The 26,878-nt window shown below is 45.2% G+C and overlaps 1 protein-coding gene across 6 annotated transcripts; it reads right to left on the bottom strand.

Moving 5' to 3' along the window:
• On the bottom strand, positions 1-21,736 carry CASP10 (caspase 10). 6 transcript variants are annotated; one of them, XM_073306408.1, is made up of 12 exons: positions 21,145-21,735; positions 16,652-16,779; positions 15,429-15,775; positions 14,566-14,665; positions 13,681-13,816; positions 12,698-12,816; positions 10,360-10,396; positions 9,837-9,893; positions 8,439-8,527; positions 6,677-6,788; positions 4,937-5,438; positions 1-1,567 (listed from the first exon to the last, which is right to left on the bottom strand). In XM_073306408.1, exons 3-12 carry the CDS (start codon positions 15,740-15,742, stop codon positions 1,411-1,413), a joined length of 1,623 nt encoding a protein of 540 aa, XP_073162509.1. In that variant the 5' UTR covers positions 15,743-15,775; positions 16,652-16,779; positions 21,145-21,735; the 3' UTR covers positions 1-1,410. The 6 variants fall into 6 exon arrangements, with proteins under 6 accessions (XP_073162509.1, XP_073162507.1, XP_073162508.1 ...); XM_073306406.1 differs by lacking the exon at positions 21,145-21,735 and adding an exon at positions 20,081-20,175; XM_073306407.1 differs by lacking the exon at positions 21,145-21,735 and adding an exon at positions 20,081-20,175 and having other exon boundaries at positions 16,735-16,779.
• Positions 21,737-26,878: the final 5,142 nt, after the last annotated feature.

The following is a 26,878-nucleotide window of genomic DNA, read 5'->3' as shown; positions in this document are numbered from 1 at the left end:
TGAGTTTTATGCAGTTTATTGTATGGGAGCAGTCTCAGATTGAGACCCTAAAAAATACTGAGGCTTTGTCTGCTGTATGTACACGCTAAAAATCCCACTGCATGTTTTGTGGGACTAGGAAATTGCCCTGTTCTCCTTGGCCAAAATTTTCCCTCTCCCCAAAATCCATCTCACTGCTATACAAAGCTGGCTGCTGCCTTCTAAACCAGAGATGGCTGTATTTTGCCAATTAATTTCCATTTATGTTGCCATACACCCCGGTCACCACATTAGGACACTAACACCCCTGGAAAAGAAACAAGTAAAAAGACATCCAGGTAAGAGATGCACCACTGAAGATTTTACCATACACTGAATTTCACTTCTAATCTCACAGGACAGTCCTGCAAGGTGGATTTTACAGACTCTAGTCTACTCACACTGGAACAGGGATATAGTCACTCTGACCCCAAAGACAGGAGTTTTGTTCCAGCCCAGCTCTCACCCATTTCTCATATACCCACATTTGTGGTGGTCTTTATAAATAATGGAGAAATTAATCCCTATATACTTTTGCGCTTAAAAACAAAGCTAACCAAAACCTGTTGTGTCCACAGCAGTGTTAGATGCCCTATCTGACAGATAAATGATAATCAGCGGCTCTTTCATGTTGAACCATAGCCCCCACCCCATATGATATGGCAGTGAGAAAGCTGGTTTCCTACAGGAGGCAATAATGCAGATTTTGTGCTGCTGGAACAATTTGATTTTGGACAATGAATGCTAAACCAACCACATACCAAATTAACATCCAGTTTTAAGGCAACAGCATGCACTCTGGGATTAATAAATGCTTTACATGAGGAATCTAGTGGCTCCACAGAGTGTAAATCATTTAAATTTGAGAGGGAATAGACCAATGTCCACTTGTCACTGTAGGATTAGCTCCCTAGACCACATTTGCTGGTGTCTTGTCCATTCTGATTTTGGAGACTGTTCCACATGATAAGAGATCTCACTGGCAGGATTCCAAATCATTAATGTACAGAGAAAAGAACCATGGTCTTAAAACAGATCATTAACACCCCTCTGGTTTAGCTATGGAAAGTCATCTGCACCTATTGTGTCCACAGTAACCCACGCAGCACCTATTTCACCTGCAGAAACCCAGAAGTGCTTGCAAAAGTCTGTATTTATTCAGATTGCCAGCAAACCCCCCCACCACCAGTCATTTCCGCAAACACAGACATTGTGCCCAGTTGGCCCACTGGTTGTACCTATCGCACTCTCCTTTGGCTCCACGTATTAGCGATTTCAGGAAGACCTCATCCTGAATGGTAATCGTTTACCATCCACCTGATTTAATAAGAAGAGCGCTGGCTTATCCAATGCAAGATGGGATCGTAAATGAACAGAAAAAAAACCCTATTGCTACTGTGATGGGGGTGGACTTCTAGGCACTGGGAATATCAGTTTCTTCCTCAAGGTGTAGGCTGGCTGGGGCATCTGTTTCTTTCTTCCCAAGTTGTCTGCACGTTTGCTCACATCTTCATTGACTTCAGTAAGAATTGACAAGATGTCTTCACCTCTACAGCCAGAGAAAAAAAACCAGTATCTCTGATTAACCAGAGTGCTATAGTTAACCCTGATTCACAGAAACAATGCCAGTAGAACATATTGGCAACACTGCACTCTTAACGTGCAATAGTATTCCACAAACACACTAAACACTTTTCTGAATTCAGTATGAGGCTTCAAGACTACGGAGGCCACATTCCTACTCCCACTGAAATCAACAGTAACTCTCTCATTGACCTCAATGGTAGTAGAATGGTCTCCCATGTACCTAACACAAAGAATCACACACAAACAATACTGGTGTGACAGAATGAACTGCCACATGGGGAGAGAAAAAAAGAAAAACTTCACAAGCAAATGACGCCCATTAATCAGTCTTCTCAGTGGCTGCTGGCAGCATGAGGGTCTGGACTGTATAAACCAGACCCAGTTCATTCCAGAGAGAAGAAGGAGAGACAACACCCACAGCAACAGGAGGCAGTGGGAATGCTAAGCAGGAAAACAGCTCCAGAAAGGGGCAGAAGAATCACCTTGGGAAAATGGCACATGTGTCATTGTATAGAATACAGGAGACACTTTATGATATTATGGATACTAATATTGTAAAATTGCAATGAGTCATGCCAGGTATGCCGTGTAAGGTATCTGTGAAAATGTTATAATTTGCCAAGTATGATAATCTTGCTTATATGTTTGCATCACGTTTGTATTATGAGTTATAGGTATGTAGGGTATATCTGTATTTCAAACTTGTGTTGTGCATCTGAGTGACCCCCCAGACAGAACGGCATAGCCTGCTTGATGGCCCATCAAAGGACATCGGCTGTACAAAGGGACTACACCTGATGAGTCAGCAAGCCATGTAGTGGCCTGCCTATGGACAAAGCACTCTAAGGCTTTTCCATGTGCTGTGAAGCTTGTGTTTGGGACACAGGAAGTAAAAGCCTCATGGCAAAAGAATATAAAAGGCAACTGCATCATCTCCATTTTGTCTTCATTCATGCTTCTTACCACTGGAGTAACTTTTCTAGAAATGAAGCTCGGGACTCCACCCCTGCACTGAGACTACCCACCACACTCAAACCCCCACCCCAACAAACCTTATCCTACCTGGATCTGGACTACCCTGACTAGTTCCCCATACCCAGGTTCTCACCAAGCCAGCACCCGGACCTGCATCTCACCAAGCTAGCACCTGAACCCCTCCTGCTGAGCACTCTACACCCAGACCCCCGCACTGAGCCCCAACCACCTTCACCTGGACTCCCCTGCAGAGTACCATTGTGTCTGCACCCCTATTCATCCAGATCCACCCCACACCAAAACCCACCATCAAGCCACCCACACCCAGATTGCCCCACACAGAACCTTATCACACCACACCTGGATCTCCCCACACTAAGCCTCTCCACACTTGGATCCTACTGGGCTGATCCTGCCTGCCTACAGCTAGTGTGCTTGGCATAGAGGGGCAAGGTCCTAGGATGTTTCTGGGGCAGGCCTGGTCCTTGTGCTGTGTCAGGGTTGGGTGCAGTTTTACCACCGAGTCCATATCCTGGGTAGGGGATGAGAGGCCCGCAGGGTGATCTCTCACTTCTGTGCAGTCAGTTGCCTGTGCTCCCCACTGCCATGCTGGAGCCTCCACATTTATTTATTGACAAATATAATTTGCAAAATTTTAAAATATTGTGTGCACAATTTTTTGGCATAATTTTAAATTTTTGGCACAGAATTCCCTCGGGAGTAATAATAAATCTTTAGTTTTAGACACTAAAGGATTGGCTGGCAGTGTGGTATTTCGGGTAAGAGCCAAATTCCTATTGACCTGGTAATGTGGCTAACCCTTTGGGGTCAGAAGAACATGTTGTATACATGAACAAAGTTTTAAAATAACTTCTCACTGTACTGGACCTATGTGCTGATTGGGAGCTTGGAAACTGGAATGCAATAAAGGGGGCGCTGTGATTTCTTTTTCAGCTTCTTGATAACCAGCGTGGAGGATCAGAAGCAGAGTTTGTGACTGGTTGGTGAGTTTAACTTCAGTGTTACCCACCAGTCTTGGGAGTATCTCCTTTTACTTTTGCAGCCTGCCCTGACCTTGGCTTTTCCAGCCCTAAGTACACTGGGTCACAGTACCGATTTGTGGGAGAATTGGGTACAGGCTGGGACCTACCTCCCTAGAAAATTCTGGATGTGCCTGAGAAGTAAGAGTTATAGAGAATTGGGACTAAAGATTTTGGGTGTAAATGATGATAAACTACTAATACACCCTTTTTGCACGTATTCCTACATTCTCTCTGACATCGTCTCTTGAATGTGCGTAAAATTGGGACCAAGAGACTCTCTGATGCCATAGTTTATCCATGGTACATTTTCGCTCTTCTCTTCCTTAATACAGTCATGAAATAACAAAAGAAAAGTAATGACCTGAATCTGCATTCTTGGGCCAGATTCATCCCTTGTAACTCCATCCAAGTCAGTGAGGTTACACAAGGGATTAAATTTGCCGCCACGCCGCCCCTAGCCCCGGTGCTTGCCACTCTCTACAGCAGGCAAACCTAATCAGAGTTCCTCATGGCTGGACTCGTGCATATCATGCACCTTACTACAACAAAGGCTCAAACTGAACACCACGCAGCAGCAAAGAAACACGTACAGTAAGACTGTAGCATTTTCCATAATTCTACCATAGCATCTAAAAGACACTGTGTAGGTATCTAACAGATGGGACAAAGCCCAAACCCATTCAAAAAGAGAACCTGGACCTGAAGCAGCCTTAGTTTTCAGTTTGGTTTGGTAAAACTAAAACCCAGCCTCCTCAGACCATCCCTAACGCCATGGTGCTGCAAACATTTATGTAAGTTTACAGGGACAAGCTAAACACATTACCAGTTTTAAACTGATATGTGTCCACGTAGGAGTTTGTACAAATTAAAAAAATCTAGTGCAAGTTTGTGGGTGGGCAAGCCCTTCGACTTAGGCTTGCCTTTGGTGAGCAAAGATTCAGCAGTCACTCCCATTTCTTCACCCACTGGGGTATAGGGGCTTGTTACATGGCAAGTTACTGCACAGGAAGCCAGGGTCAAAAACAGCAGCACACCATCTTGCCATGCAGTAAAGTCCCATGTGGACACTGCTACAGCACAGTAAAATCCTGGAATAGTGCTTGGCATATTACACTTTCAAGCAGTAGTACACCAATCCGCACTCCAGGACTTTCACTGCAGTGTAGCAGCGTCTACATGGGATGTTACTGCACAGCAAGCTGGCCTGCTGTAGATTCTCCCCACCACCCCCGGCATGCCACACAATAACCTACTATGTATACAGCCCTATGTTATCAGTAAATTCTCACTCTCAATCTACACAGAAGTATTACCTTGGTACCAAGAGCTGTAACTTATTGCAGAGGGCTTGAATGTACCAAGTACCATGGTGTATGTGGCGGAAAGATGCATAGCCACCCACTGTGGCCATGCCAAGAAGGAAATCAGCTTCTTCTGGAATGCTTTCAAAAGGGGAGACTAGTTGCTGTACAGGAAGCAAGTCAGGATTCTGTGCATCTGATTCAATGTAGACAGCCTGTTGTATCTCTTTGCCTTGACATGCCTGGATAAAAAAGAGTTTGGGTTTTTCAGCCAGCTGTAGGCATTGGCTGGCTGTGAAGTAGGACATGATCTTGCGGATTGGTACTTCTCGTTCATCTGTCCCATAGACCAATCCTGACTCTCCGTGAGATAGAATACAGCATACAAAGCAGTCCCTGTCTCTGTGATCTTTCGACTGCCATTCCTGCATGAGATTTTCTATTTCTACTGATGTCTTATCAGCATAAGTCTTCACATCCAGACCAAGCCATGTAAACACTTGCGCCAGCATCTCTGTTATTTAAAAAAAAAAGAAAAAAAAGAAAAGAAAAGCTGGGGAGGGTGGGAGGATAATATAATCATAATATAAAATCACTATGCAAGCTAAGCTGAAGAGTAACTGACTTCACACAAAGCAGCACCTGCAAACAAACAACCACACACACTAGAGTAGATTTGAGGATAAATGGAACCCAAACCCAGCACAATCATGAGGCTCAAACATGCCTGAGTTTTTCAGGCCAAAGTTTCATAAAGCAAGGCCTGAGACCTACAGGCACTTTTGTGCATGTACACGCAACCAGCACAAGTGGATGAGCAAAACTGGGATTCTTGGTAGACACTGGGGGCACTTGGCAGAATTTCAGATTGGGTTTGCTCCAAGTAGAACCCTGCTCATTCATACTAGAGAATAGAGACCCTGGAATACTACTGAATATGGTGATTTAGAAAGTAAGTGAACAAACAAAAAGTACAGTCCATCACAAAAAATATCTACATAACAAGAAGAGCTAAAGGCCCTGATTTTGATCTCACTTGCACTAGCATAGATCGGGCATAGATCAACTGAGGTCAAGGTGGCTAAACCACCCCAAGATTTGGATGTATAATCATACATGGTTTTTGGGGTAGGAACTGTCATTTTCTTTTTGTCTGTACAGCTTGTAACACAATGGGCCCCCAACTAGGATGGCCTCTAAACACTATTGCAATATGCACATTCAGTAATATATCAATAGCACATAACTTTGCAACTGAAGAACTCTATATCTTGGGCTCAACTCAAAGAGATAAATCACAAATTGAAGGCATTTTTGATCTGTGAATTAGCTTAATTTACATTAAGCCTCTGAAAATAAGAGACAGAACTATTAATAGTTACATACAACAGATGTCACATTTAATACAATAATGGGTTCAGTGCTCTAAGAAAACTATCAAACATATTTCTCTTACCATAGGTCTAGCTATAGTAAGTCCTGGAGAAGTTTTAATTTGGACACCCTTTTGGAATTACACAGACAGTTTGGTTGCACTGAAAAAGATGCCACTGCAAACTCACTCCTGTCTAGTAATCAATCATGTGTTTAGTTTCCCCCCCACACTCATGATACAAGTGGCATTATTTGACTTGTATGAGTGTACACTGCTTATAACTATGTACTTAAAATATGAGCAAACAAAACCTATACAGACATTAGAAGTACAACCCATGAAGAGGCAGAGCAGAGCCTAAACCAGAAGTGACTTACCAGCATCTTTATCAGATCCTCTCCTCATCTGAAGAGTCCCAGTAAAGTTAAAATTATTAATAATGAGGCAATAGCCTCTGTGTGGCCCATCCATTTTATAGGTCATCAGCTTCTGTTGACAGGAAGCAGAAAGAAGCTCACAGCTTTTATGAAGGAATTTTATTTTTAAGAAGACAATCTATTGCCTTTAGATTCAAGAGTGCAATCCACCTGTGAGGTTACTATTTCTGTATCCCCCTGGGATTTTCAATCCCCTGTACTGCCTAGAGTTTTTGAGATGCCCCTTTTGCTGTACCCTCCCCCCAGAAGAAATATATTGTCTTCTGTGATATGTGCATATATTTCCATTTGGCATTAACGGGAGGTACATAACATTAGCGGAACAAAAGGAAGACGAAACTCCTTTATCATATAACTGCTCTAAAAATGCACCATCCAGTGCTGTTAAGCTTTGTTTAAAAGCCACAGACTTCTATTAAGTGAAACTTCTTTATTTTACAGCTTATATAACAGAGAGGTATGATAAAAGGTAAGATTACCAAGCAAAATTTAGAAGTGGTATTATTGTACCATCTACAATAATTACTAGTCAGGCAAGGACTCAGCCTATAACAAAGTCAGACAAAGATTTTCAAAGTGAGCAGTGATTTTGGATGCTCTAATTTTTCAGGCTCCCAATTTGAGAAACCTTAAAGAGGCTGGTTATTTCAGGAAATGCTGAACACTCACTCTAACAACCTCTTCAAGGTGTATCAGGTTAGGCACTCAAAAGTTTGAAACAAACATCCAAAATCACTGGTTACTTTTGAAAATTTAGGCCTCAGGAGTGTCATCCTGTATGAGAAGACAGATGTGGAGCCCTAGGCAGACTTCAGTAACTTATTAGCACATTTGACTCTGAGGGGGAAAAGGTTAGCACTTGGGGCAGAGCTTAGCAACAGAATTCTACAGTTGGTAGGGAGTTGGGGATAACTGTCATGAGGGGACAGGAATAGATTATTTCCACAGCTAGTAGGACTGTCTTGGACCCTTGGCACTGTGAAGCCACAGACACATGGATCCCTAACTTTGTCTCTCAGGGTGGGGGGGGGGGTCAGAGGCAGTTTTTACTCTTGTGCTGGGAAAGAAAACTGACAGAACAGGGGCAAGCAAGGCCACAAGTTTGGCACATGCCTAGGGCTGGCCCTTAGTCTCCAATGTGACTATGGTAAAAACTGAAAAGTCATCTGGATTCCAAATATTGTCTCTTTAAATCTACAACTCATCCCCAAGATTGATAAGAGCTACTAATTATCAGGGGAGTCTTCAAAAACGGCAGGCTTGACTCTACTCCCAGTTACATCAGTTTAACCCTACAGCCTTTATAATGGAGTGACTCCCAATTTAGTGGGAAGAGAATCAGGGTCAGCTCTTTGTGCTCCTTTGGTGCCAAACTGCACCATTTCTAGAGCAGTGCAGACATCAGTTGATGTTGCTGATGCACCAACATGAATATTTTGGTAAAAGAAATTCTAGGAACTGAAGTGGTTAAATAAAAACAGCAGGATTCATTTTCCCACCAAAACTTCATTCACATCATAGAGAAGAAGACAAGAGGGGGAATTCCATGCTTGCCCAATGGTACAAGGAGAGAAAGAAACTATATCAGGGTTCTAAGAAGGTATTAAGAACAGTGGAAAACTTAGCACTGTCCTTTTAAGCTGAGCAAATCCTCCAAGTTATTGATTAGAGTCAGGAAAGTATTTAGGCGATTGCCTCAAACCTCCGTTTTGCTTTCTGGGTTGCTGATCCTTGCAGGTTGTTCCTGGCTTAGTTCAGAGATGCCTTGAATAACATTTACTGCTTTGTCATCTAGAAAAAAATTATACAAACGTTTAGGGGGTTAAATCTACTCTCTGTAGATGCACCAAACCTGAATTCTACTAAAATGCAGTAGTTTTCATGATTATTAAAGTGCTATTACACTAAAAGAAAAATGTAGTAAAAATTCCATTGTCTTACTCAGCAGTTCTCCTCCTGTTTGTTCCAGGTCATATCTACTCACACACTTCAGTGACACAAATAAAATTTTACTCCTATTAGTATTGCAGAATCAACAAGCTCTGGAAGAGTGAGGATGATGGATTCTGCCTCATGGTTCTTCAAGAGAATTTTCCACTAGATTGGGGGTCAACTGTGTTCTAAGTGAGTCCCCAAAGGTGGCTGAAGTTGTGGTGTAGGCATGCCCTTAAATCCAATTACAGAATCTTTTTAGGGAATGATGCAGAAGTAGGGAAGAGCCAGTTTGACTCATTTCCAGGTTGCATTCAGGGATCTGGCAGTTAGAGGGCAAAAACCTGATTTTTTGTTTTTAAACTTAACAGCAATTTGACCTTCAGTCATTGAGGCAAATATGAAATCTCATGGTGCCATTTGTGCTGAGTAGAACAATCAGAATTACATTTATTTGGGCAAGAAATATTCCCCCCTGCCTTGCCTTCTTTAGAGCTCTCATTTCCCACTGTACACCTACTAAGGGAATCCTGTAGCTCAGATTGAGTCTAATTAAGCAATAAATATACCATTTATTTAAAATCATGTGAAAGGAAGCAATCTTACACACCCCAGTCCTCGACTCCCTGTTGATTAATGATCTTGATTTACTGTAATTTCTCCAACATGCTACTGTCCTAGGGAAATGCAAATAGCACAGGCACATGCAGTTGCCAAACTGCTGGGGCTGGCAGCATGGTGTTTGGTTTTTTTTGGTGATATGCAGAAGACAGAAGGGTTGAGAAAGGGAGGATTCTTCCTGGGGAGAAGAGGGGAGAGCCTGTATGTGTGGCAGGGAGGGGAGAAGGAGTGGGATTGAAGAGACTGGTGATCTGCCTACGCATAAGCTATTCTCTCATTTCCTCTAAGAGTGCCTGACTGTCTGGTGCTGCACTCTCAATGATCTTAGAAAGGGAAAGCTGCAAAATAAGCCCTCTCCTTGTTACTCCTCCAACTGGCCTGTCTCTCCAAGCAAGGGCAATAGACCATAGTACTACTCAAGTGACATTCCAGGAACTCTCCAAATCTGTTTGAACCTGCTCCGAAAATTCATACTCTCTTTACTTTTAGGCAGCCAGCAATAAGAGCTACTTAAAATAAAAACACAGAAAAACTTATTAAGACATACCTTGTCTGGCAGCTATGAAATACACACTCCCAGCATGTTCCCGCAGGCTCCCAGAGTCTATAAAAGCAAGAAAGACAGAAATAAAATTGTCTTATGAGCCCATTAAAATAACAATTTGACTTAATCAGTAGTTACACTAACAGTAACAGAGTCCTATCGCCTTATCTCATAGTATTTGTGTACAATTAAGGGGGCAGAGACAGCTTTTTGCCTCTAGTCAGACCTTCTTTAAACTTTCTGGAAAGCATGTTAGCTATTTCCCTGTCACAAGTGACAATCCACAGCAGTGGGATTTGCTGATTACCTGTGGCTGTTCTCTAAATGTGAGCAGCCAATCCCCAAAACCAGCTTGTGCCAACAGGAAAAGAAAAAGCCAACCTAAAGCAAATCAGTCACACTATTTTAAAACTACTGTTGTAAATGGAGACTTCAAAATTTTCTAAAATAAACTAAAATCAGTTAGAAACGTATAAAACTAGAAATATAGACATTAAAAATAAAAACACTTCCCAGAAAGACTTACCATAAATATTAGAATCCAGAGATTTGATAGGGGTCTCCTATATGAAGGAGGAAGAGGGGAATACCTGCATTAAAATCAATGTAATAAAATCAATAAAATAGATTTTAATAGTGATTTTAGCAGAAAAAAAGACTTGATAAGTGTCAGTGCCACATGGCATTTTGGAAAGAGATAGCAGACAGAGGCAAGACAGAGTCCCCAAGGGCAGCAACATGTTTAGCAGTTGAGTGGCAAGGGCCAGACATTTCAGAGCTGCAGCAAGCCCATCTGAGGTGAGCATCTAGAAGAGAGTGCTGCCCGCAGAGGGGGTTTTATTTTCTGGGAAGCTCCACGCGAAAAGCATATATGGTGTCCTTAAATGACACTACACTTCCATTGACCTTATGAGTGGACCTTGCAGCACATGCAATCACATAGGGTACACTGAAATCAATGGGAAAACTTATTGATGCCAGTGGTGCCAACAGTTTACTCAGGATAAAAATTCCTGATAGTTCAGGAACATGGGAATTACCATATCAGAGCAAAACAATAGTCTGTGTAGTCTGGTATCCTCTCTTCAACCACGGGACAATAATAGATGCTTCAGAGGAGGAAGGCTTCCAGTCCCATGATGCACCTAATTGTACACTATGTATGTCTCTAGCAATGGGGAGACATTTCTTCCTGCCTCAGCTGATGAGCAGTCTATGCCCTGGATAAGAATTGAGAACCCTTGCAATTGTATCCTAGCACATACCATTCTCACTTGTATAAATGTCAAACGCTTTTGAATCTTAGTAAGCTATTTGCTTCAATAACATGCTGTAGCAAGTTCCTCAGGTTTATTCTACAGTGTATACATTTTTTTTAGCATTTTTAAATGTTACCTTTTTCCATCTCCCTGAGATTGCCTTCACATTGTTATATTATGAAAGAGGGAAACAGGAACATAAAATGGCCTCATGCAAACTATGCTTTAAAAACAAATGATTGTGCTAGTTTTTCTATTGTGAAAGATGCCAGACTGAAAGCCATGGAAATTGAAGCCCTCTATTTATATATAAACCAGGTACATCACTAATAGCAGCAACACAAACTTCCCTGATTGCCCAATGTACCTCAGCTCTTGCCTAGAGGGAGCATGCTTCTGTGAGGATAATTAAGTCTCCATAACCGCTTAGTCTTTGAACTCATTCCCAATCCCCTGAGCTATCCAGTTCTTCTTTCTTTAAAGACATCTCTTTTGACACTTCTCCCTTCCTAACACTAAATATATTCAAGAGGAATAAGGCATACATGGCTTTTAGGATGCTCTGACCCTAATTATTAAGGCTAAGATTTTGTCACGTTAATTTTTTGTAAAAGTCACAGACAGGTCAAGAGCAATAAAAAAAATTTACAGAGCCTGTGACCTGTCCATGACTTTACTAAAAATAACTGGGGTCAGGGCTAAGTAGGGGGGGAGGAATGGAGTCTGGAGGGGTGGGACCAACAGGCTGAGCCCCCAGCCTCCAGCGGCCACAGGGGAGGGCACAGCCACAGGGACACCCATCCCCCGCTCCAGAGCTGCAGCCCCCACCAAGCCCTGGCCGCATCCCTGGGAAGGCATAGGGGGACACACGCCCCTCCATTGCAGCAGCCAGGCAGGGGCACATGGTCCCAGCTGCAGCCACAGGGCTGGGGCACACAACTCCAGCTGCAGCATGGTCCCCACTGCAGCCCTTGGCAAAAACCACAGGGCTGGGACACGGGGGGGGGGGGGGGAGGTGTGCAGCCACTGGGGGGGGCATGCAGCCTCCATTCCAGAGCTGGCAGCAGTTCTGGGACAGGGGTACACGGACACGGCCACAGCCCCAGCCCCTGCCAAGCCCCAGCCGGGAGGAGGAGCATGGCTCTGGGACGCCGCGAGGGAGGCGCATGGCCCCCGACGCAGCTCCTGGCGGATGCCACGGGGCTGGAATGAAGTGGGGGGGTGCAGCCACGGGGAGCACACAGCTCCCACTCTGGAGCTGGCCGCAGCTCCTGGACAGGGGCTCACAGCCCAGCTGCAGCACCCTCCCCCCTGCAGGGTGCTGGTTCCAGCTATCCAGCCCCAGTTGCAGGGCAGGGACACAAAGTCCCGCCTCCAGTCTTGGCTTCAGGTGCTGACAGCTGAAGCAGAAGAATTCACAGAAGTCCGTGACTTCCATGACCTCTGTGACTAAATTGTAGCCTTACTAATTATTTGATGTCCTTGGTAACCATATTTATAGCAGACTCTGCTTCCTTTCCCAGATCAGAAGGCATGATTTAGCTGGACTTCAGTCAACAACAATACAGAAGCAAGAGTGAAGAAAATAGGCTCACTGCAGCATACCTGTGAGGAAGTCAATAGCCTGACATCACCTCCAGAATGACACAGTCCTTCAGGGATGTGATGGGGAAGTGATGCAGCTTCTTTGACTGGCAGACTGCTTTCCTGCTGAGCTAGAGAAACTAACAGGAGAGGCATAATAAACAACTTTGTGAAAACAAGAGAAACAGCTAAGCACAAACTAATCTCCTTAATAAAGGAAATGTGGAGAGGCATCTAGCAAGAGATGTTTAAAACATAAATGTACAGAAATTCCATCAAAGGGATAAGAAGCCTGTAAGGTGAAGTCAGTGGGGGAACATAACTGTCCAGCTTCTCCCAGAACTGGTTCTAGATAACTGTCTAAATGAAACATTGTGCCCTTTCAGCATGCAAATGTCTATCCTACAGATCCTAAATGAAATAAGCTTAATAATTATGGCGCAGACTCTACTGGAGAGGGAACCACACATCTTATAACATACATGCATATGCACACGCTCATTTAGCCTGCCACCTATCAACAAATCCCTCCCTCTTGTGCAGGTCAATATACAGCACTTCTAGAGTGCTGTTCATCCACACACAATAAGGCTCTATCCAAAGGAGGGTCAGTCTTGTTGCCTCCATTTCACAGCTGTGAAAACTGAGGCACAGAGAGGTCAAGTAACTTTCTCACAGTCCTACAGCAGGGTCAGTAGCAGTGTCAGAGACAGAATAAAGGTTTCCAGTCTCATGCCCCATCCACTGGACCGCTTTGCCTGGCCACAGCCATTTTGGAGCTACTACGTATATTCTTATAGTACTGCGGCTAGCAGGTAGCAAAAACTAAAGGCAGCAAAGCAGAGCTCATATGCAAAGACCACAAGTGCCCCACTTTTAGTCTCAGGTGTAGCAATACATGTGGAGGACACACACAGCATCTCCAGCTACCAGACACAGCATCTAGTTCAATCTGTTCTAGTAAACCTGCTGGCACACACAGCAGCCCATTCAGAATTACTCACCTCTTTCCATTTTGTATTTGTTTACTGTTTTCAGGAGATCAGGTGAAATTTCCATACAGATTTTCTCCAGTATTTGCAGGTTGTTTTCTGCTAAATAGTCTTGTTTTTCCAGAAAGTTCAGCAGCTCTAGACTGGACTGCAAGGAGAGAGAGAGTCAAGTACACTTAACCAGCTCCTTAAATATTAATACGATCTACAAAAGCCTGCCCTGCCTTTAAAAAAAATAACAGACACTGATTCTCCTGGAGTACATACTGCTGAAATATAAAACACCTCACAATCCTTACACTTCCCACTTTATACTTATTCTTATCCGTTTTGCTTCTTACTACCAAGGAGATGTCTCCACAGTACATTTCACAGAGCTGGGGGGCAAATCATGTTGTAACATGGTAGCTCACTGACAGCTTCATAATCTGGTTTGATCCTGATCGTATGTATAGCCAATACCACGCTGTATAAGTGAACTACGTTATAGTCTGTATCACAATCAAGTAACTAGTTAATGTCATGTGTCTTGGTCCCATATACACAGACCAGAGCCAACTATGCTATAACATAGCTGGGGGGATTAGCCTGGTATTGTATTTCCTAGTGACCTCTAGGATTTGAAAGGCCTCAGAATCCATCACACAGCAAATACAAGAGAGAGACAGTGCAGCATAACAGTCCTTAGTGTAAATGAGAACCAGGCCCTACACTTCCTAGCCCCACTCAGCCACCACCTTCCCTCTGGTAGAAATATACCATTGCCCAAATATCTACTCCCCCAATCACATGCTGACACAATAAGCTGATGCCATATGCTGCCAAAACCCTCTCTCCACTCTCTCTCCTAGTCTCAGTAATAGAGCCTCTAGCATTCTTGGCCCTCTCCCCACATACCATATTTGTCAGCTTCTTTGGGAGCTGGTTCCTCAAGAGGAACATGGCTCTTCTTAAATCCTCACTGGTGATGTCCTCTGACAGTTCATACAGCATCTGCCTATGTGACATAGATCCGGTTAGGTGAACTAAATACCATTGTATACATACTGTAAATCCTACATTGGCACCCCATAGCCCCCCCAAAGCAACACTCAGATAACAGTAACGTGCCCACTATTGGAAGCTCTGCTATGCTCCTCCAATGCTGCCACCTGCTTCACCTGTAGCACACCTGGTGATCTCCACTTAGCCTGCTCAGCAAAGGTCAACATGCAGCAGGCAGACTGCAGGCAATGCTGGAGAGCTAGAGCTGGCGTAGTAGAGCATGAAGAGCATGATCAGCAGCCAAGCGTTATGGTCAGGAACTTACCAGTGGCATAAGCAAATTAATATGGAAGAGCTGAGGGAATTTAGGTTGTCGTAGGAGGAAGAGGTTATAAAAAAATCCCAATCCAACCCAATTCACAGAGACAGAGGGACAGAGCAAAGGAGGAAGAGCCAGAGAGATAGTAGTGGAAACCTATGAGAGAGGAATGACAGTCTATGGCACACTGTGTCACTCCTCTCCTCTGGCACAACATAAGGACAGAAGAGGACCCAGGCCTTTCTAATGCGTTGTTGGTCCAAGAATGCTCTGAGCTTTGCAGCCTCACCCCAAGAAAAAATATTAAAAGTCACTGATTAGTCTGAGCATCTGCATACTGTAAAACCTAATCACCAAACTTCACTTCATAACTTTCAAATATCACACAGCAAGTAACAGATCAACATTCTTTCAAGGCAGAAAATGTCTGGAGACACCCAGTTCCCAGAAAGCTCACCTGTACCGAGATACCTTCCCTTTCCAGGGTAGATTTTCTTGCACTGTCTCCTTAGTGTAGCCAAGTTTATGGAGCAGGAAGTGACACCTAATCCTGTACAAAAGCTCAGCTACTATGAAAGTATCTTCCTTATTCAGGAAATCCTTAGCCATGAGGAGCAGGAAGATGTCCTGAGCTGATTCTACAGCTTCCAGTTTTTTGAAGGACAGCAAGTCACTACAGAGAAATTTCAGGGCCTCCACTTCTTCAGTTCCCAGGTTTTCATCAATGACTAGAAGCTGCTGGTGAAACTTTATGCTCATGTCATCACCCATGCTGGAGGCTCTTTAGGAGATACACTTCACAACCTGAGAATGGAAAGGCAAAGAAGAGTCCAATGTAATGAATCAAACGGCACTAATGCTAGGGAAGAACTGAACTTTAGCTTCTAATAGGCACTAAGCAGCATCCTTGATACTCTGTGTCGGCCAGTTATTTCTTCCAAACCATCAGAAGCCAAATACTCAGTGGACGACTTAACTCCTTCCTGCATGCACCACACTGCAGCAGTGTGGCAAGATCTGCTCCTTCCTCTTCTTGTGATCAGGAGAGAGAAGAGTCCCCCGCTGATCACTCTCTCTCACTTCTGAAGTGTGACTCCAGTGTCTTTATAGTGGGTGGGGGTAGAAAGAGAACAAGGTGCTGCTCTTGGTCCCTGCAGCTTGACTACATCTTGCCATGGCTGGGAGAGGACAAGAAAGTGAGACTTCCTCCTGCCCTTGAGTTTGCATCATGGGAGCTCTGCCACTACTTCCCATGACCAGGAGGAGAAGATGCTCTTCCCCAAGGCTGGCACTAGGGTAGTGTGAGCAAGGGTGGGCACCAAACTGGGGTGCTGTGTGGCTTTGGGGGGGGGGGGGGGGGCTCAGCCACTGCGGGTAAGGGGGACACTGAAAATGTTTTCTGCTCAGGTGCCAAAATGGCTGGTGCTCTCCTTGCCCTTAGGCTGAAACACACCAGCAGTGAGATTATCACCTGGAAGCTCAAGTTCTCAGCACTATGGTAGCTGTAGAGTGCACATCCCCTACACCTTCACCACTCTGCAACTAGTTTGCTCTTCTGTACCAAATGGGAAAGCAAAGAGTCTCCTTCCTACTCTCAAACTTCCCTTACGAAAAAGTCCTATAGAATTTAATAGGAGTGAAACTAACAGGGTTCTAGAGAAATTAATACAATTCTATTACATTTAATGGAGAATAATATGCTTTCTGCTTCACTGCCAGCTCCCTTTCCTGGACATATTGGGGTTTCTCGGTGGACCACTCACTTTAATTTGGCAGCAGGTTGTCTTTAGGCCTTTCACCACAGTTCTCTTCATACAAAGACAAAAGGAAAAGTGGGAGATGATCAATGAACACTAAAAGCTTGGGAGGCAGTCAGCAGGTAAAGGGGTGAGTGCATGTTTCGGGGAGAAATCAGTAGGGCATTGCTGTGTGTGTATGTGGGTGGGAAATATAATTCATGAGTCCTGGTCCATCTCTCCTCTAACCACTAAACAACACTTCCCAGAGCCAGGAATAGAAACAAAGAGTTCAGACTACCCGCTTCCTCCCACCTCTACCTACATACTCGTACCAAAATTTTGCTTACATCCTTTTCCTCTTCATACAGACTAACTCCCCCAATCTTCTGTCCCACATATTGCAGCACCGTCTTCACTTATAAACAAGATGGCTGCGAGAAAGCATAGATCTAAGGCCTTTCTACACACAGAAGTTTACCTAACGTCTTGTTTTTAACCAAGGACAGCAGGAGGGCCAGCACCGCAAGCATGATCCTATCAGAGACCCTAGGCACATACCCAGGGCAGCAAGCCCCTCCTGCCACTGGCACTGTCTGTTCTGGCTACATTACTATTTTTACTGCACTAGCTAGATGAGAGCTAAAGCAGGTATATCTCCTCTAGCTGGGAATCACACCCCCAGTTCCAAGTGCAGACTTATCAGTTAAAAGGGGCAAATTTGTGCACAGACCAGCCCCCATTTCTCTACCAGTTAGTCAAATCCCAATAGAACCACATGATAAAAACTCAGTACAAATTCTCACTAGAACACACATGGCTGCTTTCCCAATTCCAAATCTTCACTGCTTGATGCCTGACACCATCAGTTACAGATCCCAGCCTCTCCTGTGTTTTGCAGCTTAGCTATTCTATCTCCCGCACCATTCCAGCCAGCGTTTTCACAGCTGGCACTGTTGCTGAATTGGGCTAAGCTAAAAACGAACAGTTGCTAAATATAAAACTTAAATTGGTACAAAAATATGATTAAAATTTTAGATTAAACCATTTAAAAACTAAACATTAATGAAATTTTTAAAAATTTGTGTGTGTATTTTGTATCTCGGAGGGATTAAGGGGGCAAAAAGCGAGACACGTGTGGAGAGAAACCAGTCCGCCCAGAGCAGCTGGCGGACACTACAGAAAGACATAGGGAGAGGGGGTGGGAAGAAGGGATGGACAGCCACTCTGTAAAATCAAAATACAACCAACAAAACCCTGCTTCCTCGTTTCACACCTCCACCTATCTTACCCTAAGAGGGAGACACAAGTAAAGCTAAGACTCATGTACTATGTCCCCTCTTTCTGGAGGGGCAGGAGGGGTGATTCATAACCAGTCCTAAAAAGAAAAGGAGTACTTGTAGCACCTTAGAGACTAACAAATTTATTTGAGCATAAGCTTTCGTGAGCTACAACTCACTTTATCGGATGCATGTAGTGGAAAATACAGTGGGGAGATTTTATATACACAGAGAACATGAAACAATGAGTGTTACCATACACACTGTAACAAGAGTGATCAGTTAAGGTGAGCTATTACCAGCAGGAGAGGGGAGGGGGGAAGAACCTTTTGTAGTAATAATCAAGGTGGGCCATTTCCAGCAGTTGGAAGTGTGAGGAACGGGGGGGGGAATAAACATGGGGAAATAGTTTTGTGTAATGACACATCCACTCCCAGTCTTTATTCAAATTAATTCCAATTCAGCAGTCTCTCACTGGAGTCTGTTTTTGAAGTTTTTTTGTTGAAGAATTGCCACTTTTAGGTCTGTAATCAAGTGACCAAAGAGATTGAAGTGTTCCCCGACTGGTTTTTGAATGTTATAATTCTTGACATCTGATTTGTGTCCATTTATTATTTTACATAGAGACTGTCCAGTTTGGTCAATGTACATGGCAGAGGGGCATTGCTGGCACATGATGGCATATATCACATTTGTAGATGTGCAGGTGAACGAGCCTCTGATAGTGTGGCTGATGTGATTAGGCCCTGTGATGGTGTCCCCTGAACAGATACGTGGACACAGTTGGCAACGGGCTTTGTTGCAAGGATAGATTCCTGGGTTAGCTCACCTTACCTGATCACTCTCGTTACAGTGTGTATGGTAACACCCATTGTCTCATGTTCTCTATGTGTATAAATCTCCCCACTGTATTTTCCACGGCATGCATCCGATGAAGTGAGCTGTAGCTCACGAAAGCTCATGCTCAAATAAATTGGTTAGTCTCTAAGGTGCCACAAGTACTCCTTTTCTTTTTGCGGATACAGACTAACACAGCCGCTACTCTATAACCAGTCCTAGTAACGCAACCACGTGCCCACCCTCGAGAAACAGCCTACTTTGCACCAACCACCACTCAGACACTCCTTCTACATTTCTAGATCAGGAAAACTGTGGGAAGCAGGTGGTGCCACAGGGCCTGGGGGGATGCTGGGGGACGGGGCAGGCGGCGGGGGCAGGGGGCGGGGTGTCTGGGGGGGGGGGGGAGAGCTGGGGCGGGTGGGGGCTGAGTGTCTGGGGCAGGCGGGGGGGGGGTGCCGCGGGACGGGGCCGGCGGGGTCTGCGGCCGGCGGGGGGGAGCTGGGAGAGGCCGACGGGCTGGGGGGGGGTGCCGCGGGACGGGGCCGGCGGGGAGGGTGGGGTCTGCGGCCGGCGGGGGGGGGAGCTGCGGGAGGCCGACGGGCTGGGGGGGGGTGCCGCGGGACGGGGCCGGCGGGGAGGGTGGGGTCTGCGGCCGGCGGGGGGGAGCTGGGAGAGGCCGACGGGCTGGGGGGGGATGCCGCGGGACGGGGCCGGCGGGGAGGGTGGGGTCTGCGGCCGGCGGGGGGGGAGTTGCGGGAGGCCGACGGGCTGGGGGGGGATGCCGCGGGACGGGGCCGGCGGGGAGGGTGGGGTCTGCGGCCGGCGGGGGGGGAGTTGCGGGAGGCCGACGGGCTGGGGGGGGGGTGCCGCGGGACGGGGCCGGCGGGGAGGGTGGGGTCTGCGGGAGGCCGACGGGCTGGGGGGGGATGCCGCGGGACGGGGCCGGCGGGGAGGGTGGGGTCTGCGGCCGGCGGGGGGGGGGAGTTGCGGGAGGCCGACGGGCTGGGGGGGGGGTGCCGCGGGACGGGGCCGGCGGGGAGGGTGGGGTCTGCGGGAGGCCGACGGGCTGGGGGGGGATGCCGCGGGACGGGGCCGGCGGGGAGGGTGGGGTCTGCGGGAGGCCGGGGGGGGAGTTGCGGGAGGCCGACGGGCTGGGGGGGGGGGGTGCCGCGGGACGGGGCCGGCGGGGGGTTGGTATAAGCTGGAGGAGGGAAGTGGGGGCTTGCGGGAGGCAGGGCCCCCCCCCTGCTCACCACTCCACGGCGCGCATCCCCGTCAGGCCAGCGGCCAGCGCCTCAGCGGCTTCCCTGAGGAAGGGCTGGGTTGGGCCGGGCGCGGGGAGAGGGAGGGGCGGCCGGGGCCTCACCCCCGCCCCCCACAGACACGGGACCAACCGGCACCTCCCCCGACAGCCGCGCCCACCCCATCCCCCGCCTGCTTCGGGCCAGCGTGCGCATGCGCGGGGGGAGCCCCCCCCCCCCCCCCGGGCCTGCAGCCTTCACCCCACCCTCATCCCCGGCTCGCTCGCTCCGTCTCCCGCGGGCAGGGAGAGAGGGGAGCTCACAACCCTGGGGTTAGCTGGCCAATGCTCAAACCACTGAGCCACCCCTCCCCGGCTACCCAGGGCTTTTGCTGCGGTGGCTTTTGAGCTGCCTTGAAACAAAGTTCGGGGAAGATGACCCAGCTCGTCTGCACTACGAGTGCGCCTGGCCCTGGCGCGATCGGTGAACACAGTAACGCAAACTACGGTTGTCTCGTCTACACTGACAACGCCAACAACGCTGGTTTTCAACTGGTCCCCACAGCATGGTGGATTTGCAGGAGTAGGCAGGACCCAACGCTGTGCATCTGATCATGGGCTGGAAGAGGGAACTACAAAGGGGACCTACTGCCTGTAACAGGCCGGACTGTCCTTCCAGGGATTTTTTGCTCTTTCACACTTCTGGGGACTTGCTTCCATTTCCTTTACAACTTCCCTTTCTTACAAGTTCCCCAGCACCCAACTTTCAAAATAATTTCTTTGCGTTCAGAACATCCCTGTCCTGTTTGGCGAGACAACTGCTGTAAAATGCCATGTCATGGTGACCATCCCAGTTTCGCTTTTCCCTTTCCAAGACTGAAGGTGTTTGGGTGAGAGGAGGGGAGTGCTTAACCAGTCTGATCTACTTTCATGTAATGACTTGAAAAACCTTTTTCCCCCCATGACAAACCCTGTTACTAACAAAGTACATGTCAGCAGTAGCATTTTTTATAACAGAGCTGGCACAGAGTTAAAGAATCAAGAGGAAAGTCTGAGAAAGAAAAGAGACAAACATACCTTCAGCATTCCAGAGTCCACAGGAAGTTAATACGCTTGACCCAGATCTAAGCACAACAATGTCTCTACTGCAGAAAATTCTCAATATTGCCTGTTCACAACCTGCAGCAAGAAAACTGAAAAGAAACTTTCACAGGAAGGGAGAGCATGCCCTGAAAAGCCTTGCCCTTCAGCAAGTTGGTACATATCAGCCCCTCCCCTTTTCTGATCCACCAAATACAGCAATACAAATGGCTACAGTCACATCAGAATCAAAGGATATTAGCACATGTATCCATAAACAAAAAGAAAAACAGCCATCTATCAGACCGAGCTAATGCGAAACCTCAAAGTTAACTTGAGCATCAGTTTTAAAAGAAAGTTACGAGTAATTTCTGATGCTATATCTGCTCTGAGCTCCCCTTCCAATGGTTTAACGATCACATTTTCCCTTTTCATTTTCACCCCGTTTTATTGGTGCATGAAAAACACATAAATTACAGGAGAAACTGAATAAGGCAGAGTATGCAGAGGAAATAGTGCCCCTGCCTATATATTAAGTGCTGCCAAATGCACAAAATGAACACAATGGAAAAAGAAACTTTTACTGACAGCCAATTTAAGATGTTATTTGTCACAATAGCTGGTTTAAAAAACTAATTCAGACAGAAGATCCTTTGAACCTGGCTGCAGAGCTAGGAATTGAAACTTGAATGCAGACTCCATGCACATGTTCCCCAATCTGAGGTTAGCATAGGGCCATTGTGCTGTAAACCAGTGAGTACTGTCCAACGTTTCCAACAGGGCTCCCTCAAAGCTTTCTGCTGTACTCAGCAATATCGGCAGGGATTTCCCTACACCTCGTACCCCAGATTTCCATACATCCCCCTGCCCCTTCCAGTGATCAACTACATACCCAGTGTTGCCAACTTAGTTGGTTACAAATTTGAATGGAAATTGAAACATTAATATACACTTCAAAACATATACAGTATATGATAAAATACTTGTACCTGAAAAAAACATAATAGGTTTGAAAAATATAAACAAAGACTAGCTTCCTCATACAGCTGTTGTTTTTTATGACAATGTTGGCCCATTCATTTCAGCAATGTTGGCCAACTTTATCATTTCAAATTATAATTTGTAAGCAAGGTCTGAATGAGCTCTCCCCTGACAGCTAGTGGGGATGGAGAGAAAAAGCTTCAGGGCCAGACTGTATTTACATGAACACACCTACTCTGCCAAGGTATCCATCAGACAGAGCTATTTTGCCCCAGTGATCAATGAGCCCTGGCACCTCTAGGCTTGGCAGTTCATAGCCCCAGGACCTCTGGGCTTGCCACATCAGTGATGAATATAAAACTTGCTTGAGTGCTGGCACTTCTTTCATTACAAATTAAACACAGGTCACCCTCAATTGAACTGCACTCACTAAACAGGGGGTTGGGATGCCAGATCCTAGTGGAGAGAGGGTGGGGATAGGTGTTTTGCTTGGTGGTGTGGACTCTGCCTAAAAGTTATAGGCACTATTTGATCTGCCCCCATCCTGTTTGAAGATAGAGTTGATTAGGCTCCATAGAGAGTCTTTTGTTTTTTTAAGTGTCCACTAGAGCTGAAATCACTGATAATCGGGTCTAAATGCTTAAACCTGCTGTGGGACAGTGTTTCTGTGGAAGAGATTACCCAGCCTGCACTTGCTGTGAGGTTCCCACATTGAGAGCTAGGTGGAACCTCAAGAAACTGAACTGCAGAGGTCACAGTGACAAGTGACAGCAGAGTTGACTGCGCAGGGCCATCAGAGATGGAGCAATGGAGCGAACAGTGATGCACAACAACTGCCAGAGTGAGTGCCCAGAGGGCAAGTGGCTGAAAGAAAGAGCAAGGTGCCTTCTCCCCTCCCACCCCCCAGAGTGGGAGGTGAACTCACGTGAAAGCACCTCTGAACTCTGGTTCTTCATTGACCAAGGACAACAACTATGAATAGGGGTGGGGGGGTGGAGGGAGAAGGGAGAGATATGTTAAAAGAACATTTGTTTGTTGGACTATATTTTAGTGACTTTGCTCCAGAATGCTAGATTTGTGACTGGGAAACTTATAGAAATATACATTTCCTAGTAGGCCAAGATTTTTAAAATGCGTTATTTGCCAAGGTAGTTATCTCACATGGTCACTATTTTGAGAGGTTGTTATCTTGGGGATTTATGTACTAAACATTTTTATTATGTTATAATTTATTTTTACATAAGAACATAAAAATGGCCAAACAGTCAGACCAATGGTCCTTCTAGCCCAGTATTCTGTCTTCCAACTGTGGCCAATGCCAGGTGCTTCAAAGAGAATGAACAGAACAGGCAATCAAGTGATCCATCCTCTGTCATACACTCTCAGCTTCTGGTGAACAGAGGGTACGGACATTCACAGCATGATGTTGCATCCCTGCCCATCCTGGCTAGTAGCTATTGATGGACCTATCCTCCATGAACTTATCTAGTTCTGTTTTGAACCCTGTTATAGTTTTGGCCTTCACAATATCCCCTGGTAAAAATTCCAAAGGTTGACTGTGCGTTGTGTGAAGAAGTGTTTCCTTATATTGGTTTTAAACCTGCTGCCTATTAATTGAATTGGGTGACCCCTAATTCTTGTGTTACGTGAAGGAGTAAGTAACACTTCCTTACTGACTTTATCCAGTCAAGATTTTATAGACCTCTATCATATCCCATTTTAGTAGTCTCTTTTCCAATCTGAAAAGTTCCAGTTTTTTAAATCTCTCCTCATATGGAATCTGTTCCATACCCCTAAGCATTTAAGTTCCTCTTCTCTGTACCTTTTCCAATTCCAATATATCTTTTTTGAGATGAGGTGACCAGAATGCACACAATATTCAAGATGTGAGCGTACCATGGATTTATATAGTAAAAATGGAGGAGCTTGGTTTGTCAGACTGATCAGCAAAGCCAATATGGACAACCTTCATGAAAAGTCTGCAAAACACCAAGCCTCTGGCCTGCAGCAACATGCAGAAAACCTTAGAAGCCAGTCACTGCAAAAGCCAATTTTAGAAGTACTTAATGAGGCTGTTGAGAATGCTGGAGACATAAACACAGTTTATGCAAACAAACATGGCTGTCGCATCGTACTTTCTATTTAAGCAAGAGATACCACACACTATAAACTGGAGGCCAATGTTAAATCCATTGTCACTTGTTCATTCTGAAGCTGGAACTGGTTCCAAACAAGACTGGCAAATGCTCACTATCTTTCTGCAAGAAACTCAACTGACTGGCTAGAAGCACGTGGTGCAACAGTGAAGGACTCAGCAGTTGAAAAAGTGAAGAACTCTCACCGCATTAAAAAAATGTGCATACATGGCTGATGAATGCACCAATACAAATGGGCATCAAGTATTAAGTCATTGTGGTTATCTTCATGTCAGTGGTAGGCCAATAGATGCCTCTCTCGATGCTCAGGTTATAGAAGACACATTGGCTGCATCTGTGACAACCCACATCTTAGAGTTAAATGCTTGTAAATTGAACCCCAAATAGATGTCTCTGCTTGTGCATTTGATGGAGCTGCAAATTTCTCTGGAAGACAGTGGAATACAAACTTTGCTCAACGAAAAGTGTAACCCTAATCTCTACTATACACACTGCAGAGGCTATCTATTCCAACTTGCACTAGTACGAGCTGCAGAATCTTCAAAAGACATTAAAAAGCCATACATTTCATGTCTTCGTTATAGTCTTTTTTTTCAGCAAGAGTCCAAAAGGACTGAATGTCTTGGGGAAAACAGAAGATACACTGGGACTGATGATCAAATTAGTCCAACCTGAGAAATCCCTGGGCTTTCTCATGAGTGATCCTTGGCTGTTTTAAAATTACTGCAACTGTTATTACTGGCTTGGGAAAGTATATACCAAGATGAGATGGATCTAAGTAGTGAGGCTGATGAACTACTTTTGCTACTAAGTTCAGAGAAGACTATCACCTTTCTCTCTCTCTCTCTCGTAAGTCTGCTGATGAAACCATTTGGGTCATTAAACAATGCCATCCAGGCATCTGCTACAACAGTAGTAGGTCTTTGTCCAGAAAGAGAAGCGACACTTGGATCAATCATACTGGAAGAAGCAAAGACTTCACTCCAGAAGTTGACTAATGAAGGTTCTTATATTGAATCCTTAAGTGAAGAGGACAAGAAGTGTTTGTTAAGCCCATTGAAAAAGTATATAGACTTGATTCTTACAGATCTACAACAGAGACTTCTGGATTCTACTCAACCTCTGCATAGCTTTTACAGATGCCAGTCTTATAAAACATCAACTGTTGAGTGGAGTGAAACACTACCAGCAAAGGGGCTGCCATGTGATCAGGACAGAATAGAGAATATGAACATAGATTGGAATGTCATACGACGAACGAATGAAGATTTGACTTTCACTTCTTCTTTATCATCTCTAGTGGTTTGACCCAAACTTTGTGCTGTTTCCTGGGATGAAAGAAGTAGGAATTCAATCAAGATATATAGATTGAAATTCAGAAAGGTTCAGAAAAGGGCAACAAAAATTATTAGGGGTATGGAATGGCTTCCAAACAAGGAGAGAGAAATAAGACTGGGACTTTTCAGCTTGGAAAAGAGACGACTAAGGGGAGATATGATAAAGATCTATAAAATCACGACTGGTGCGGAGAAAGTAAATAAGTGTTATTTACTCCTTCTCATAGCACAAGAACTAGGGGTCACTAAATTAAATTAATAGGTGCCAGGTTTAAAACAAACAAAAGGAAGTATTTTTTCACACAACACACAGCCAACCTGTAGAACTCCTTGCCAGAGGATGTTGTGACGGCCAAGACTATAACAGGGTTCAAAAAAGAACTAGTTAAGTTCATGGAGGATAGGTCCATCAATGGCTGTTAGCCAGGATAGGCAGGTATGGTGTCCCTAGCCTCTATTTTCCAGAAGCTGGAAATGGGTGACAGAGGATGGATCACTTGATGATTGCCCGTTCTGTTCATTCCCTCTGAAGTACCTGACATTGGGCTCTGTTGGAAGACAAGATACTAAGCTAGATGGACCTTTGGTCTGACCCAGTATGGCCATTCTTATGTACATCTCTTGCTATTCCCAGTCACAACAGCTACAGTTGAGCATTCTTCTTCCTCATTGAATAGAATTTTGTGTTCTGAAGGAAGTTGCTTTCTGCCTGATCATGAACATATCATGAAGGACTGGAAGTACCCGGACACATGAGAAGCCATTAAAGATGAACGCACTGCATTTGAGAAGTTCACTAACAGAGTTGTGAAAAATTACAAGAAACCAAGAAGGATGTAGATGTAGTGCTTCATAGTAGGCTTGAGTAGCCAACTTTAATTTGTGTGATGATTTTAAAACATGAGTTAAATCTAATAAAATGGTTATGAAACATTTTTCAGTTTTTACTATAGTGCCATACAGCTCACCTTCACGGTCTCACCCCTTGGCCCTCACCCCACTCTAAATTCAAACACCCTCCCCTAATTTCATTTCCTGAGGAAAACACTGAATACAGATGACATCTGCCTTGCCAACTCTCACAATCTGATCATAAGCCTCCTGATAATTGCTCTTTTTCTTGAAGCCCCAACTGCTGGAATCATGTAATTTTGAGAGACGTTCTAGATTCCATTAAAAAAAAAACAAAAAACTTTGTAGCCCTCACTGTTGCAGAGAAAAGAGACTCGCCAGGGGCTCTGGTGGGTCTGTATTAGT

This window comes from Lepidochelys kempii, chromosome 11 (assembly GCF_965140265.1).
Source record: "Lepidochelys kempii isolate rLepKem1 chromosome 11, rLepKem1.hap2, whole genome shotgun sequence".
In the NCBI taxonomy this organism is placed as follows: Eukaryota; Metazoa; Chordata; order Testudines; family Cheloniidae; genus Lepidochelys; species Lepidochelys kempii.
Note: the sequence above shows the minus strand (reverse complement) of the source record. Positions and strands in the feature narration are given on the sequence as shown.

Coding starts and splice junctions, on each gene's coding strand:
- CASP10 (XM_073306411.1), bottom strand. CDS start 15,742: ATGGGTGATGACATGAGCATAAAGTTTCACCAGCAGCTTCTAGTCATT. Junction 12,817..13,680: donor CAAATACAAAATGGAAAGAG/GTGAGTAATTCT, acceptor CTCTCCTGTTAG/TTTCTCTAGCTCAGCAGGAA. Junction 6,789..8,438: donor ACCCAGAAAGCAAAACGGAG/GTTTGAGGCAAT, acceptor TCCTGTCAACAG/AAGCTGATGACCTATAAAAT.